At 38.3% G+C, this 17,901-nt stretch overlaps 1 protein-coding gene across 3 annotated transcripts in view; it reads left to right on the top strand.

Moving 5' to 3' along the window:
* The window catches only part of LOC106933008 (focal adhesion kinase 1), a 57,930-nt gene that overhangs the window by 22,559 nt on the left and 17,470 nt on the right, over window positions 1-17,901 (top strand). For 2 of the 3 annotated variants that reach the window (XM_088013767.1, XM_088013769.1), the window contains 16 exons: window positions 48-102; window positions 395-535; window positions 788-865; window positions 2,090-2,197; window positions 3,361-3,478; window positions 3,784-3,814; window positions 4,135-4,205; window positions 4,590-4,607; window positions 5,059-5,115; window positions 9,314-9,411; window positions 9,960-10,044; window positions 10,226-10,326; window positions 11,075-11,190; window positions 11,394-11,494; window positions 11,609-11,698; window positions 11,795-11,999. In XM_088013767.1, the coding sequence (XP_087869893.1) occupies window positions 48-102; window positions 395-535; window positions 788-865; window positions 2,090-2,197; window positions 3,361-3,478; window positions 3,784-3,814; window positions 4,135-4,205; window positions 4,590-4,607; window positions 5,059-5,115; window positions 9,314-9,411; window positions 9,960-10,044; window positions 10,226-10,326; window positions 11,075-11,190; window positions 11,394-11,494; window positions 11,609-11,698; window positions 11,795-11,999 (1,473 nt within the window). The remainder of the gene's footprint in view (window positions 1-47; window positions 103-394; window positions 536-787; window positions 866-2,089; window positions 2,198-3,360; window positions 3,479-3,783; window positions 3,815-4,134; window positions 4,206-4,589; window positions 4,608-5,058; window positions 5,116-9,313; window positions 9,412-9,959; window positions 10,045-10,225; window positions 10,327-11,074; window positions 11,191-11,393; window positions 11,495-11,608; window positions 11,699-11,794; window positions 12,000-17,901) is intronic. The other variant, XM_088013768.1, reaches the window with a different exon arrangement.

Below are 17,901 nucleotides of genomic sequence, written 5' to 3'. Positions count from 1 at the left end.
TACGATGTGTGTGATTGCAAAGGTGTAACTGTTTTTATTCATTCTAGGAAGGATGTGGGTTTGAGACGGTTCTTCCCTAAAAGTCTGCTGGACTCCCTAAAGGTGAGAATATGCTTAAAAACTGTTTACATTACATTTTATCAGTGGCTTAGTGTGTATCTGGAATTACAGCTGGCAGGCTGTTTGGTTGACTGGCAGCAGAGCCGGCGTGATGACTGAAAGGATTTCTGCTTATCTGATTGTGTGGAATTAAGTTAAACCTGCTGTTGTCACTCACAGCCTGTGCTGTCAAACGTGTGTTGTTCTTCTGCTGGCTCTGAACCAACCTTCTTCCTGAAAGGCTTCACTCTCTCTTCTTCTCTTTCTTTTCTTCCCACCATCTTCCCTCCATTAGGCCAAGACTCTTCGTAAGCAGATTCAGCAGACCTTCAAACAGTTTGCTAACCTCAACGATGAGCAGAGCATCCACAAGTTCTTTGAGATCATCACTCCCATCTACCCCTTTGACAAGGAGTGCTTCAAATGTGCTTTAGGGGTAAGGTTCCTGTTCTCCAGGCAGATTATGGTGCCTTTTATCAATCAGAAGTATACAATATGGCTGTTTATGGTAAAAAAATAAAAAAAAAACATACATAGTTTCCATAGTAAAGCAGCTTTCCTGACTTCCTGAAAGTTAAAATCTGGAAAGTATTGATACTTGACACTTAATATGTGTTTCCACCCTATATTAAGTCATAGAGAGGCAATTATAATTCTTGTAATTGCCTTGTTTTCCTCTCCTCCTTAGTCTAGTTGGGTAATATCAGTAGAGCTGGCAATAGGACCAGAGGAAGGAATCAGCTACCTCACAGATAAGGGCTCAACTGTGAGTATGCACTCGGATCGATCTTTGTACAAATTTGATGTCTGTCATTTCTCTGATCTTGAACATTAATAAAGAGGATGCTTTTGATGGGAGGCCATAATTGTCATGCATTATGCTGCCATCTAGTGGTCTGTCTCCCTCTGCCAGATTTTGCTGGGTTTGAACGCTCCACACTTTTAGTCTCAAGTTTGAGAAATGCCTGTGATGCTGTTTTATGTGAGATTTTCCTGTTGTTTTACCTTTAAAAATTGGTTCATATCTGAACCGTGTGAAACACTGGTAAAACGGCAGAATTTCATTAGGGTCGTATGCCGATTTATAACTTTCTCTTCATTTTAGCCAGTCAGATACACCACTTTGATCCTGTCCATTTTAGATTTATCAGTGCATTGAGTTTCTGTCTTGGTCACTCAGATGCTCAGAGATCTGAGCTTTTTTTGGTTTCATTCCTGTCTTTGGAGGTGATATAGAAATCACTACAGATCCACTGAAAAGATCAACTTCTTTTGTGTTTTGTGTTTCTCTTTATGTATTATGTCTCTCAATATTAAAAAAAAAATCTTGATATGGATCTTCTAATAGAGTGGTGGCGTTATCGCCTGTGCTTTGGATACAAAGGATCCAGTTTCAGCTGAACAGCTAAGAGCTTCCCTGCTTCCTACGAGGCCTGATTATGATTGATTCTGACTTATCTTCTCTTTCACCTCTACTGTTACTCATGCCACTTACTTACAATGCAGTACTGTGCTGGAAACTTGAGGCAAATACAAATACATATTAAGTGGACCATGGTCTCTAGAGACTTTACTTGCACTTGTTTGAGTGAACCTAATGTTGATCACGTGGGAGGGAAAGCTTTTAAGGAAATGTGATCTGTTGTGATAAGGGTTAATATCGGAGACCCTCTGCAGATTTATGTGCTTCAGTTTGGTTTATATATTTGGCAAAAGTTTGCTGATGCGTTTATGGCAGCATGAGTTGCACTGGTATGTTTAGGCTATAACTCCTCAGAGCAGCAGTCTGGTGTGTTACTTCTATCCTTGGGATCTTCACTTCATATATTTGACAAACTACCAGGGATAAAAACACCACAGAATCTTAGAAAAGTAGGAAACATTTTCCCCATCCAAATACCTGCCATGCATATTTTCTGCAATTGTATTGCTCTTTATAATTAACCAGTGGATATTTAGGATTTTAATGAATCTCTCTTTCACTCCCTAGCCAACACACTTAGCTAATTTTAACCAAGTCCAGTCTATCCAATACTCTGCTTTGGAAGAAAAGGACAGGAAAGGGATGCTTCAGCTGAACGTCGCTGGAGCTCCAGAGGTACGTGTATACGCTCACTTTGATCCTTTTTTTTTTGTTTATCCAGTCCTTGAGGAGCTTCTTGCTTCAGTGCTTCCTCTGACTTTGTTTTTAACACCTCAAGTAAAATAACAAATCGTTGTTCTTTTTCCTTGCCACTTGGCAGCAATTTAGATTTTTTTTTTTTCTTTTTTGAGTATCCAATGTGCTGCTCACCAGTAAGGCAAAAATAGCAGAGAATCGTCGATTTCATTTACCAGCCTGTTTCTCTGTGCATCTCAGTTTTAATATACAAACCAATATTAGATGATGTGCAAACAAAATTGTTCTGAAATAGAAAAAGACATATTTACATTCAGCATACGTGCTATAATTTCTTTTCTTTTTTAAAGGTTTTTTTTTTTTTTTTTTTTTAGCTCTAGTGGCCTTTATTTAAAAGTGTTATGACAGGAAAGTAGGGTAATGAGAGAAAGGGGAAGACATGCGGCAAAGGTCACCAGGCCAGGAATTGAACCTGTGATGACTGCGTCGAGAACTAGAGCGGGTTATGCCCTAGTTGGTGCTGCGCCACCACAGCACCTCATGTGCTTTAATTTCTAAATAATTTGTACCATTCCAGAGTCCTGACCTGGCTGAGATCAACATTACAATCTAGCTGCCTGAACTAAACTTTTAGAAATACAACTTTGCTGCTCAATCAAAATATTTGAGTGTGTTTTTACTTATTTTTAATGAAACCACAGAAAATGTGTTGAACCAAGAACAAAGTTGGGTAGAAAACCATAATAGAATCGGTTCCTGTAAAATGTTTGCCTTCCAGCTGACTTGCAATGCTATTTAACAGGTTTTTTTTCCCCTCATTTTTATTAACAAAGCGCTTATACTTAAAAATCACTAACCATTGAGAAGGTTCCTCTTGCACAAAGTTATAAAAATACTGATCAAATAGTATAAAAGTTTGCATTAGAAATTAAATAAGGATTTAATTTCGTGGGTTTCAGAGCGCCTGTTTGTGCTGCCGGATGCTGCATGTGTGCATCACTGCTGCAGTATTGGCACAGGGCTGTGTGCACACACTCTGATAGGGTACATTATTATCAGTGAAGCTCTCATTGTGTCTCTGTGAAGCAGCTCCCTGTCCCGCTCTTACACTGATCCTTCTGTCTCCCTCTCTGTGTTTGCAGCCCCTCACTGTCACGACAGCGTTGCTGAATACAGCAGAAAACATGGCCGACTTGATTGACGGTTACTGTCGTCTCGTCTCCTCGGTTTCGCGCTCCTTCATTGTTAGAGTTCATAAAGGTATGTTGAGTAGCTACATAGTTTTGTATTTTGATGTACTACTGAGTTTTTTGGGGTTTTTTGTTTCGATGCTGCTGCGGTTCAAATAAAAGGAGGGGGTGAAAAAGTGTGTTGTTGTAAAACACAGAACCCTCCAGCAGATGTCATTTAATGCTGATGACCCGCCTGTTCTCGTCACTATGAATAATAACCAGCCTGTGCGCCTTTTCTACAAGTAGCTGAGGCTTCATAGAAACAGCAGTCAAGGTTGGGCTCTCACTTTAGGTTGTTTCACTCTTGTTGATGTGCTTGTCTGTTCGTTGCAGAGGGAGACAGAGCTCTTCCTTCGATACCAAAGTGAGTAAGCTCTTGGTTGTAGAAATGCATGTCAATAAATCTTATAGAAAAAATGATTTATTGCTTAATCACACATGTATAATTATTACACACAGAGTAATTCACAGACTTATCTCTGTTCATTTCAACAATTCCGTCGTAAGGCTCCTTTCATTACATAAAAATAATTTTTTTTATACATTAACTCTCATTTGGCTTCATAATTTTCTGATTCATAACCTAAATTGGACAACATTTCAATTGGCTTTTACCTGTTTGCAGCTGTTTACGTTCAATGCAGTATTTATTTATTTTTAATATGAGAGAAATCTGTGCCGCAGAGTTTCAAATCATGAGAAGCGGATGGAGAAGCGGATGGATGGCGTACGCACCCGGGCTGTTTGCGTGTCAGGTAACGATGCCAGCCAGTCACACAGCTTCTCCTTAAATGTCATGAATGACCCAATGTGATCAGAGTTGTATGAGGGGCTCATAGATACGTGTGTAGAGCCAGATTCCTCCATAAAGCTTCATTTGTGTGTGCAGAGAAGAGTCCTTGTCTCACCAGATGTGTCCGTGGAGGGCTTTAGTCACTGCCACTCTGTCTCTGCTCTCTGTCTCTCTGCTGACCTCTGACTGACTCACATTTACAGTTTGAAGTGAAACCATCTTGAATTCTGTAGAAATGTATCAATTAGTTGCGTGACTAATTATTTTTTTCATGTTAACTATAAAACTAACCCTTCTCTCTCTTTGCTCCTGTTTGTGGTTTTTTTGCTGCATGCGGCTTCTGCAGGTCACATTAGTGGCGATGGTAAACCTCACTCTTTGTATTTAACTTCTTTTATTTAGCAACATAATAAATCTTGTTTTGATTTAGCGTGCTGGACGTTTGTGCGGTATCTTGGTCTCTGCCTGTGAATGTTTTTGTGACCCATGACTCAGTCTGTTTGCCTTCAGTGTGTTTCTGTGGAAAGGAAAAAAACTTTCCAACCCTCCCCTTTCCCCTTGGCCGTCTGTCTGTATGTTTCCCTCACTATTGTACGACTGTGACTCATTCTAAAGTGGGGATCTGGTCAGTAGTACATAAACGCGTATAAATGTGCATGTGCTTGGAGTTGGGTGTGGTGACAATCTGTTGATGTGGTTCTTTACCCTGAAGATGTTAAGTACTGATCCAACCTAGCTTAGTTCTGTGATTTTTGTCACCAACCGAGTGACTATGTTTGCTGGTTGTGGTTCCTGAATGGACTCTGGTTCTGCAGAAACAGACGACTACGCTGAGATCATCGATGAGGAGGACACCTACACCATGCCTTCAAGTAAGTAGGCCTTTCTCCTACATGTTGTTGATTAAGCTGATGTGTTTACCCAGTGAGGGGCTGTCCATCACTTCAAGGTTTTGGAAATTAATTAAGTAGAGGTCTGTAGAGACTTGTGTGGAAAAAACCTCATTTTAATGGTATATAATGATTGATTTAATTTGAATACCTGTTAGCTTTTGAGATTTTAGGTTGGACCTTTGGCATGTTCTGCCTTAAAGCCAGGAAAAACAGCATCCATATTTAAACTAAATCAATAATTTTGTCAACTCTTTAAGTCCTGAGTTCATAAGTGAAAATGAAAAGTGTTTACTTAATTAATACAGACCTTAAAACGCTTCTGAATAATTCTGAATTGAAGTCCGGCTTAATTTTTGAATGAAACTATATTTTACACATCGACTGCTGATTTAAGATTTAACACTAAGCCACTCATCCCACATTATAACGTCTGCTGTCTAGTTTTTTGTAAGTCAAGTTTTAGTGCTGCAGTTAGCCATCTCTCAACACCACAAAGTAAAAAACAAACCAATAAAATCCACTGCGTTAACTGAGATCAGCAGCTCTAGGGAGGAACGCAAACACCATTTGCACATAGACTTGGTGCCGAGTTCAGTGTTGTCTTTGTAGCTTAAATGCAACATGTATTTGTGACTCTAGCTGAAGACACTGCATGGCGTTTTGTAATGAAAAGGAGGTGAGAATGAAAATGGTGAAGAGTGTATTGGATTGATAACAGAATTACTTTAATTCCTCTTTGTCAGCACATCTGATAGAAAGTTTTCCCATATTCGAATGATGCTTAAAAGTCCCAAACAGAATTTTTTTCTCTGCACATGAATGTGCATGGATGGACCATGAGCTACTCTGCTCCACCTATTGTGACCTGGTTTTGTTTTCTATAGATTGTTTTCTCTGCTTTCCACATCAATGAGGAAAACCCTGGTGGTAGAAAAACATTTGTTTTCCCAGGGCCGTGAAGGAGGTTTGTGCAATTTTGAGGAAAAAGTGTGAAACTCTTCTGCACAGCAATCCCAGAACAAATCTGTTGTCTGGTAATGCTGCAGTAGTTGTTTAAATCGTAAACCAGAGACACAGTTCCTTATTTTGACAGCTGAGTATAGGATGCCAGTGCTGCTGAAATGTGAGGTTGTTGCATTGACTTATTTAATATCCCATAGGTACTGTGTTTAGTGTCTTTTTCATTTATTACTCTAATAGTTCACAACAAAAATTGCTCAGATATTGACTGCTGTGCATTTTTGGCAGGGATGTCTTGTTATTATAACATTATTTATTTTTCAGTGATGATAATTGCTTCCACAGATAACTTTTCAAAAACATCAATTGCCTGTTGTCCTACTCATTAAATCTGTTTTTATAGATTGGTTTGTATACAAGAGTATATACTCATTAAAAACAGCTTCTTAATTACTACACAGTGTCTGAGTTATAGTCAACATTTTCGGAAAACCGTTGTCCATCCTGCTGCTTTCTTCTCCGTGTTCAGACACAGCGTTCATACTTTTAGTGAGATAAGGCAGTGATGTGAGCTTGCTGTGGCTGCTGTGTGCTGCCTGACCTCTGGGTTTAGATTTATTCATGCCTATGCAATGCTTGATGGACAACATTGAGAGGCAGAGAAGATGGGTGAGTGAACTTTAATGTGTGATGTGAGAGGAAGTTGCTGACATTTAAAGTGAAAATATTCAGCAGTTTCTTTTTATATAAACTTGCCCATGTAACCTGCCATAAAATGTTGTCTGGATATTGTAGACATATTCATACAACAACCAAAACATGGCCTTCTTTTTTTAAATACGCCTCCAGTATGTTTCTGTTAAGCCAGGATGGATCAGTAGTGTTTTTTTTTTTTGTTTTTGTTTTTAGACATTCTTGAGATTTTCATTCAGCAAAACTTTTATAGATCTATATTTTGAACAGGTTAATTTTATTTTCTGAACCAGAGTAATCTGTTACATTCAGGCCCCTGCCTAATTTATGTCACTGTCATATTGATCTAAATAACAAAGTCTCTTATACCTAACCCGTTTTCCCAGAATACTATGGACTAGATCAAGGTAATGATTGGAACACACCATGTTGATGACTCTTTCATTTGGTGGTTGTTGTGACCCTCTTTTGTTTGCTTGCACCAGTAAAATAAAACCTTTGATATTTTCCTATAGCTGTACTTTACTTCCCCCCTTGTGTTGATGTGTGGTTGTGCTATCAGTTCTGGCTGAGCTGGTGAAAGCTTCAGAACTTGGATCCAGTTGTTTGCCTTGTTTGCATTTCATTGGTTTATAAAAAAATAAAAAAAAATAAAAAACACAGTATCATTAAAAAAAGCCAAAGGTAACTTAAAGTGATAAAATCTTTGCACTCCTGTAGAACATAAAAGTCGAATAATTTGATCATGGAAGGTAATTTGGAGTGTTTCCTTTTGGAAAGTTTATGAAGCAAAAAGTTTAGGTGAATTCACGTTTTTACACATTTCAGAATGTGACACATGGACCACTAACACAGATAATGGTACCATTTTAGTGCCTTAAAATAAACAGTTTTATTAATGTGCAGTAAATGCAACTTCCACGTTTAGCACATCATCATTCCAGGCTTTTTACTGCCTGAATCTGCTTTTTTCTAAAAGTCCCATTTAAACTGTAGTAATTATCATAAAAGAAGAGATTTCTGTAACTGGACATTTGTAGCTTCATGCAATATTCATGTGATGATAACATGGACAAAGTCGGGTCGGGCAGAGCCAACCACCAGCATTTAACAGCCTGAGTTTCACATTGAGTCCTCTTTTCCTACAATACAAGAGATTGACTGACCAAACAAGGATACACATTTATACACAAATGAGCCTGATAAGTTTATTTCTTGCCAGCAATGATTTATTAATTTATTACACATCCCACCTGACTTTTTCCATTCTATTTAAATCAGCATAAAATGTTATGTTTATATTTTCCACGTCGGTCAGAGGTTTACACATGCGATGTTCTTGGGCATGAATGGCATTCCATTTGTGATTTCAACTCATTTAAAATACAGCGTGCAACTTTTAATGAATTTTAAAACAGGAAATGAACCCACAATTTTGAATTTATCACAGCATTTTACAAGACAGATTTATTTACAAAAACAGTCAAATTCAACTCAGTCATACAGACAGATTGAGTTAAATGCAGTGTTCAAGTTCAGTTTATTATGTCAATTGATACAAAAGTGACCTATCAAATAAAGCCAAGGCAGTTTAATTGAGTAATTTACATTGCAACAACGTCTCCTGATCATGCATGAGGCAGAAGTAGACAGGAAACTCTCGGGAGGATCCTGATGGTGTGAGCAGCGAAACTTTCCCAACAGACTGAGGATTTTTATCTGAATTGCTATCAGAGAGTTTTGATACCTGACCAAATTTCAAACAGTCAAGCTTTAGAATAAGGAGATAGTCTTCCCTCTTTATTATTTCACTCAATTTGTTAAATGCATCAGTGCCGCTGGCAGGAAAACAAACCTTTAGCACCTCCATGCTTACGTGGCTCAGTGTTCTTGGGTGCAAAATCCTCAATTTAGCTCCACCAGAGATTAGTTTCCCCCTGTAAGCAGCAGTACATTTTTGTCGTGCTTAATGTTGATGAGTCCTCTGTGGAAACAGACCAGTACAAACAGATTACTGAAAGGCCAAATGAATGACATTCATGCCACGAGTGTATAAAAACCTCTGAGCAGCGGCATACGTTGAGTTTTCTTGGCTGTTAGTCATCTGTGTTATGTGGCATGAGTCGCTGTGTTTTGCCGATGCTGCTGTTGCATGTTGCTCAGAAGAAGCTGTGCTGAGTGCGATAAAAGCCAAGCTTGTCAGAGTAAAAGATCAAAAATTGAAAATATGACGACCGTGGTCCACAGATGGCGTCATTTATTTGTTTATGCTTTCGTTTCAAATTGAACCGAATTAAACATACTGCTTGAATTTGTATGACAGTATATAGTGCTTAGATGTAGATACTTTTTCCTTTAACTTGCAGCATGAACGTAAATGCACGGTAAAGTACTCTAATAAGCTTGGAAAGTGAACGCTCTGTAAATGAAGATCAATGTGTGAGAGGGTAGTAAATAAAAAATGTTCTTGTGTTTCTGTATTGTTTTTGGTGTGCAAACCTATGTGTGCGTTGTCTGTGTGTAGCGCGGGACTACGAGATTCAGCGGGATTGCATTGAGTTGGGGCGCTGCATCGGTGAGGGTCAGTTTGGAGATGTCCACCAAGGAGTCTACATCAGCCAGGTGCGTATCCTCCATCTTATGTTAATTGCACTTTCTGTTCCTATTTCAAATAAAAGAAGGGGGGTCTGGGGGGAGAGATGCACTGTTCTGTTATCTGTTTAATTGCTGCATTTAGTGTTTTTCTAGCACATTTGTTTCATATTATCCCTGACAGTACCCAAGCTCAAATTGCAAAATAAGTTTTTTTTGTGAAACTGTTTTGTTTTACAGTAAAGCTGAGTCACAGGGGCACAGTTTGGATGGTTTTCTGCTTCATAGCAATGAAAGAAATGCACTTAAAATTCTAAAACAATTGTAATAATACTAGTAATATCGGTGTGATACTATGTCAGTGTTGTTTGGTTGATGATATTTTAAAGTCTAGGTCGGATCAGTATAATAGAAAAGTTTGACATAACCTTTAAAATAAATTTCCTACTTACTTATGTCACGTGCCAAGTATAAAACTACGTATTTTTCCAGTTTTCTTGTAAATTTAAGCGTTTGTATCCGATTGCCTCTACTGTATTACTGCAACATATGATTTTTCTACGCTGTACTTCTCACAGGAGAACCCAGCTCTGTCTGTGGCGGTGAAGACGTGCAAGAATTCGACGTCAGACAGCGTCAGGGAAAAATTTCTGCAGGAAGCCTGTAAGATCCTTGCATATATATATATATATATATATATATATATATATATATATATATATATATATATATATATATATATATATATATATATATATATATATATATTATTTTTAGCAGTAAGTTCTTGCAGACGAAGGGCAGTAAATGTTTATTGGAATATCTGCGGACGTTTTCTATGCAGTGACCATGCGTCAGTTTGACCATCCTCACATAGTGAAGCTGATGGGAGTCATTACAGAGAATCCGGTGTGGATCATCATGGAGCTCTGCACACTTGGGGAGGTAATGATTAAAAGCCAGACCTGCATTAATGATTCAACAATTTGTGTTTCTTGTCTTTCTCCTTGTTTAATTTTTCATTACTGCTGTGCTGCACATGTGGAGGGGCTGCGACGGCGCATTTATAAATCTGAAAACAATCTGATCGTTGGAATCAAACGATCAGTTTTTTTTTTATGTGATGTAATGAACTTCTACGGAGTTAAATCATGTGGAAATCAAAAATGATTCTGGATCTATTGATTATAATGAAGCATCCTGATTACTGTTAACAGGTAAATCTGTTGCACCATTCCAGTATGAATTATTCAGTAGATGAATGGGGGGTAATTGTAACATCATGGCCTTTAGTGAAAGGCCAAGATGTTTACTAAAAGCTCTGTAAATAATGCAAACAGAGATTAAGTGACTAAGTGGGTGAGAAAAATCTATACACCACTGCTACAAAGGCTTAAACAGATTTTTGTGATGAAAGAAAAAGGACCATAATCAATTTCCTTTTAAATTTGACATGAAATCTATTAGAGGCAAAAAGTGCATAACTTCTTTTTAATTTTACACGCCCCGACAGATTTTTACATCGCAAAAACTTAGTATTTTAACAGGGTGTGTACACTACTGAGAGCCAGGCGTTCTGCTGTTGGTTTCTTATTTTCTGTCCCATAATTATTTTGTCTCTTTTCTCCTATTTTTGGTTTAAACTTCTGCTTTTATGCTTTGTGATTGTTTTTTCTCCCTCTGTTTTCCATAGTTGCGGTCGTTTCTCCAGGTTAGGAAGTACAGTCTAGACCTGGCCACTCTCATCTTGTACTCTTATCAGCTCAGCACAGCACTGGCGTACCTGGAGAGCAAACGCTTCGTACACAGGTACAAACGAGATTATCATCAAGCAGCACAACCAACCATAACATAGCAGGAGTCTTGTACAAAAGGCAATTTACAAGAGATACTGTCCCTATTTTAGTGCTATTCACTAGAACACAGATATTTCGATAATAATGGAAGTGCATCTTTGTGTGACTAAAAACCTTCTGAAAAATATGCGAGTATCTTTTTTTTTTTATCTCCAGGGACATTGCAGCGCGAAATGTGTTGGTCTCCACCGTCGACTGTGTAAAGCTGGGGGACTTCGGCCTTTCCAGATACATGGAGGACAGCTCTTATTATAAAGGTATCTGAATTCAGCAGAGGCACTTTACTGACTACTCTGTGGTTATTTTATAAGAGTTTAAAGAACCAAACTGAAACCTAAAGTAAATGCTTCCTTTTATTCAACCTTTTGCAGCATCTAAAGGTAAATTGCCCATTAAATGGATGGCTCCAGAATCCATCAACTTCAGACGGTTCACTACAGCCAGCGATGTCTGGATGTTTGGTACGCTTAAAAGCCGCAGTCTCCTTTTTCCTCGTCGCGGTTCGTTTCTGTGAAGCTGCAGGCGTTTACAGCCAATGTGTCCGTTTCACTCCACAGGCGTCTGCATGTGGGAGATCCTGATGTACGGCATCAAGCCTTTCCAGGGCGTGAAGAACAACGACGTCATCGGCAGGATAGAGAACGGCGAGCGCCTGGCCATGCCCCCTCAGTGCCCCCCGACCCTGTACAGCCTGATGACGAAGTGTTGGTCGTACGATCCCAGCAAGAGGCCACGATTCAATGAACTTAAAACACAACTCAGGTACTGCAGTGAACTGGATTATTTTGCGGTTTTCATGTTGATTATGCCAGTGTGTTTGTGTGTGAGCGTTGTTTAGGGAAATGTAAGATTTTTAATTTCAATGAAGAAACGTTCGCTTGCAAGTGTTGTGGAAAATGCATTCAGTGCTATACTTGCAGTTTAGTTATTTTTACATCTATTTTTAAATTTCAGATTAAAGACTTGTCGGGAGATTTCCTCCTGATATTCTTTATAGTTTGACAAATTTTTTTCCCTCCCTCTAAAACAGAAACTCCACCAGAAAAGCTGCTGATCAAAGAAACACAATAAGTGTTAACCAAATGAAGCACTTGACTTTTTCCTAACAGCAGGTGTCACTCTCTGTGTGATTTCAGTGAAATAAGGAGAGAGGAGAGAAACTGAACATCCAACTATATTTCTTGTATATTTTCAGTTGACTAGTTGGGAGGGGAACCATCTCTCTGCATTTCTGAGTAAATTACAGCTGTGCCCAACATTTCTGCATTGCTGGAATTCAACGCATTAGTCATCATAAATAGTCCCAGGATATAAATGATTCTGGACATAGTTTACGAGGAGCGGCTTTTTCTCTACACGGAAAAATTTACTAGAAATTGTTGTCTTACTTAATGAAGTTAAAAATGTCCATTAGTCTCTCCAGCTGTGACAAAGTGCTGATGAATAACATTATTGTGCTCCTGAAGAAGCACTTGTTCAGAACACGCGACACTTTCTTGGTTTCTTTCCCAGGTTAATCCACATAAAAAATAATCTCCCTGGCCTAAAAGCAGATGGGGGATTTTTACTCAGGTGGTGACTGACAATGTTGACTGTACTAGTCCTGCTTTTTGATCCCGAGGATCTTCTTATTCACCGAGCAGACATAAACAAGCTGTATTGAACCTACTGTTTGGTCTAATGATATTTTCGTAGCCATAGTAACAGAGCTTTATTGATGACAGAGATAAGTTTATTCCTGAAACCTGGATCATGCTGTACGTTCTTAGCCGATGACGCATCAGTGCTTTGTGACGAGATTCACCTGGAAAGAGGAGTTCTCTGTCAGCACAGCAAAGCCTCTGCGTGTTGTGATCAGATAAGACCGAGCAGGTTTCAGGTTGCTGAGGTGGTGCAGAGGTTAAGCACACCCCACATATGGAGGACTTGGTCCTCGACGTGGCCGTCGCAGGTTCGATTCCTGGCCTGGTGTCCTTTGCCACATGTCTTCCCTCTCTCTCTCTTTACCTACGTTCCTGTCTTAGCATTTTTAAATAAAGGTCACTAGAGCCAAAAAAATCTTTAAAAAAATGTTACAGAAGGCTTATTTTTAATCATTATATAACAACCTGCTAAGTGCTGAACCGTTCTCTACTGTTCTAAGAATGCACAAACCCTTAAAAAGTCGCATTTACCTTCTAGATATTAAGAGAATAAAGTACTTGCCTAAAATTAGCAACGTTATGCTCCAACTGAGGTATGATTAGGAATTTGCCCATGTCAAATCCTAATCCTATATTCTACATTAAAGTTATGAAATCGGTGTGTCGTGCTAGATGAGCTTGAGTACACACTAGCTTCAAAGTGCCATGAAATTAACAATTAGGCCTGTATCTTATGGTCCATATTAGGATTGTAATGGTGTTCCACTTAGCTAACTCTCTACCAGCAATTACATTTTCTTTTTTTGGGGGGTTATTTTGACAGCGATAGACATTTTATCCCACTTGGCGTATCTTCAGCCGTAATGCACATTGAACACAAAGTTAACTCTGCTGAGAGAATATTTATATTTCTAAATGTCACATACATGTTCATGGTTTTTGCTTTTGTTCTTTTAGGACATACTAGACTTGACATGTACAGCTGCAGGCTTTAAAGAAGTGGGCTACTCTGACAAGTTTACTCTCTGTAATGATCTTAATCATTGATCATTTTGCTCATAGCTTATGTCATTGCTCTTCCGGTAAGTCAGGCACAAAAGATTTATAAAAAAAAAAAAAAAAAAGGTTTTTCTTCTGCTTCCTAAATTTTGTGCTTCCAAATTTTAATGTGTTGTGTTTCAGCTGCTCTCTTTGGAGCAGTGAACATGGCGCAGAGTTCAAGTGGCAGCAGCCAATACAATGTATTTCCCTTGTCAATGTCATTGTAATGGGTGAAAAACTCGCATTTATTAGAAACATAATGTTTCACATTATCTCAATAAAAATAATGCACATTCTAAATAAGATGGGGGCACAATCTATATTCATTTTGCAAACTAATATAATTTTTCAAATTATATTGATAACTGTGAAAATCAGCTTGCTGGTTAACATAAAGATCAAAGTCATTCAGTACTGTTTAAAAAGTGTTTTAGTCATTTTAAAATGCTGTATGTAGGTAGTAATTTGAGACATTTATGACCTCACATTTTAAACTAAAAATAACAATTACTCATGTTTTCTCTGTACTCTGGAAGAGGTTTGAGATGAAGTCCAGTTAGGGCGGAGCTTTCCCCAACCACCATTAGTCACCAAGTCAAAATCACTAACGCGTCAAAACACTTGTAGTTTTTTTGGAAGTTACGTTTCAGCTCTCAGTCCAAGGAAAAAAAAACAAGGAAACGTCTGAGAAGAAGAATTCAAAGTGTAAGAGGTTTTTTCATATTCTAACTTTGTTCTACCTTTTATTGGACCGATTTCAACATTTCTCCTAGTAAAACATTTCAAATAAATGTAAAGTTTTAATAGCTAAAAAAAAATGTTTTCTTAATCACTGAAGAGGAATATTACGAAAAGGTTTCTAAGGTGCCTATTTTCTGCAGCCACATAATTTCCTGCATTTTTGAAGATTATCTGGCAAAACAGATGTCCGTCATTTAACCTCCATGCGATTGAAACCCTCTCAATAGAAAACACAGTATTCAGAAACAAGATAGATGATATATTTTGCTTTTCACTGTCTGTTAAAAGTAGATTTTAAAAAAAGAGATGAGCTGTACAGCTCCATCTTTCGACACGCAGTCTCTTCTGCTTGCCATCTGCTTCTCTTTCTTATTAGCAACAGGCCTTCACTTTATGAAAATCGTTTTAGTGCTATAACATAAGCCATGTGTCTGGTTTTTCATTTTCTGCCAGACTAAGGACAAATTGTGGATGAGGTTTTTTTCATCCGGGTGGTAAGTGGACAAAATGAAGCTTTGACTGAAAAACATCTTGACCCGGCCACACAGTTGTGAGTGATGTTGTGGTTTGGAAAGAGAATCAATATTGATCACGTTTATTGTGGCCGCTGGCAGCGACTCTGAGAATATTGTACATGTGAAGCGTTTGGGTTACCTTTGGTCTGCCGGGTTTTTCTATCATAATACCAGTTGTAGGCCTTGCTAACCGAATATGCAGCTCTCAGCGAATACCACAAGAGAAAGGGGTGTTTTCACAGGTGGCAGCTGCCAGGAGTTACAACTTACCAACGAGAATAAATGAAGGTAAAATCCAGATGGATTAATGTAGTCCTCTACTATGAGAGCCAAAGCCAGACCACAGAGGCTCCCAATGCTGGAGTATCATTATCCGAGTTGAAACTGATAAATTATACTTTGAAACTGCTTTCTTAAAGGGTGTCTGTAATTTGATTTCATGGTGATCAAATCAGATCACTTCGCAGTAGCAGTGAGTTATCTGGTGTCAGATTGTGAAGGTTTAAAGTGTGTTAACAGCCTTACAAGGCAGATAGATAGGAACACTCTGTCTATGCCTGACAGTTTTATTTTTCTGATTTTCCTTTAGCTTTATAATCCGACTTTTGAGTTGCAAGAGTTCAGTTTACTTGAGTGGTGATTCTTTTACATTTTAAATAAAGAAAAAACCTTTTTGAGTTTGCTTCAAAGAGAGAAAGGTAATTTTTATTAACTTGAATGAAGATTGTCAAGTTACATTTTTCAATAGTCTCTTGCACAGGCATGATTTCTCTTTGAGAGCTGTTTGTTTTCCTGAGTAAATTGACTGCAATTGTTTACTGTAAAAAAACAACAAAAAAAAATTTTTTTGTCTCCTTTTCAGACATCACCATTTATTTTTTTATTCATTAAATATAATGGTTCTAAACATGATACCTTTTGTTCTTGTACTGCACTTCATAGCAATACACCAAAATATTTTTTTTTTTTTTACATCTACATAAAGCCGGTCTTGAAGTGAATCTCAATGTAAGCAAAGTGAGCTGAAGAGCTACATTTTTATGACATCTTGAACCATTTGCAGAAAAACTTAAACCTGAGCAGTCAGGTCATCCCATCCTGCATCAACAAACGGACCTGGAGTCGTGTTATTCCAGGTGCTTGTGTGTAGTAGATCAGCGGGGGTGGGGTCGTTGGGGGGTTTGCTTGGTTGTGTGTGTTGAAGTTGCCATATGCTGCTGATGGTATCGTCATCATACATGTTTGTGTGGGTTACAAGGTGAAGGAAAAGAGGCTGGCCTCTTGAATTTTGCGATTAAAAAAAAAAAAGTTCAACCTATGAGAAATTAACTGCATAAACATATTTGTCAAACACAGAAAATACTCTCCTGTTGTTAAAAACATGTCTTTTATGGGAAATCCCACTGTTTTAAGTTTAAAAATGTAACTAGAAAAGTGACCCGGCGTCTAACAGTCAAAATGTATTATTCTAGATGATACATTTCTAAAAACCTCCGCATTTGAACAGTGTTGTTTTCAGAGTAAACAGAAGTTTTAACCTCTTAGAATAAACTCTCAATACCAATTTTTATAATATGTGAAGTAGTAAAAACACTAAATCTGCTCTTCTGTCCGTGTGGTGTTGTTCAGGTTAAATTATGGGTAAAGATCGCGATCATTTCACTGCCTTGTGCTCTCTTTTAGTTGTACGAAAGAGCGATTGTGTTGTGATGGAAGAAAAGGCCGTATATAGGAGATTGACTCGGACAGGTGGCACAGCACACAAATACTCCACAGGAGACAAAAGGACAGGAGGGCGGTGAGGTTACCAGAAATATCTCTTGCCCTCAGGGTGGGCGGGTATCGGCAGTCTGTATCAATGGCCACTTCAGCTTGAGTTTACAACAGAACGTCTTTCTCTTGTGGAACCGACGGCGCCTCTGAGTCAGCGTCTTTGACGGTTTGGTGCTGCTTTCGCCTCAGTTTCCTCTGGAAAACTGTGTAAATTTCTGTGTGGTATCTTTTGGCTTCTTCATGTGAGCTGAAATAGCTGCGTGAGAAGGCGTGGGATGTTGCCTAATTTTAAGTGAGTCAGTGAGTTCTTGAGCAATTTTACTGACAAGAGTTTACGTAGCGGTTTTACTTATACTGGAAGCAATTGTGTCAGAATTAAAACTGGGTGGTGAAGTATTATAGCTATAGGAATTTAAATAGTCGCCGGATCACTGCGGAGGTCCTGGGAGCGCTGCAAGGTAAATACACAAATTTAGCTTTTATTTTGAGACGTTTTCAATTGAAAACTTAAACCGTTTTATTTCCGATGGTATATATATTATTGGCGTATAATCTCATTTTTACATATTAAATAAGATATGTCAACAAAAATGGGTTTTCTAGCTTAAAAAAAGTTAGAACACTGTTCATAAGGAGCTAGTAGTATTTGCTTCTCGTAGAAATCTGTCTGAGGAAAGTTTGCCCAAATCTTCACATTAAGCTTTGAAATGTTTGAAAGAGCTCTCAAATAAAATTATTTGTTTTAACTCTTCACTACCTCAATAAGTTCTAGACCTGGTCTTTGGCTTGGACTTTCCCTTCTCATGCTGTCTTTGGTGGATTTACTGGTGTGTTTAGGTCATTGTCATGTTGAAGGGTTCAATTCTGCTTCCGCTTTAATGTTGTTTTTTTTCCAGGATGGTCTCACATTTCCCCTTTACCATTCTCTAAAACCTGATAATATTCACAGGG

The sequence above is a fragment of the Poecilia mexicana genome, unplaced genomic scaffold (genome assembly GCF_051168715.1).
Source record: "Poecilia mexicana isolate PSO_F unplaced genomic scaffold, ASM5116871v1 scaffold_16, whole genome shotgun sequence".
Taxonomy (NCBI): domain Eukaryota; kingdom Metazoa; phylum Chordata; class Actinopteri; order Cyprinodontiformes; family Poeciliidae; genus Poecilia; species Poecilia mexicana.
Note: the sequence above shows the minus strand (reverse complement) of the source record. Positions and strands in the feature narration are given on the sequence as shown.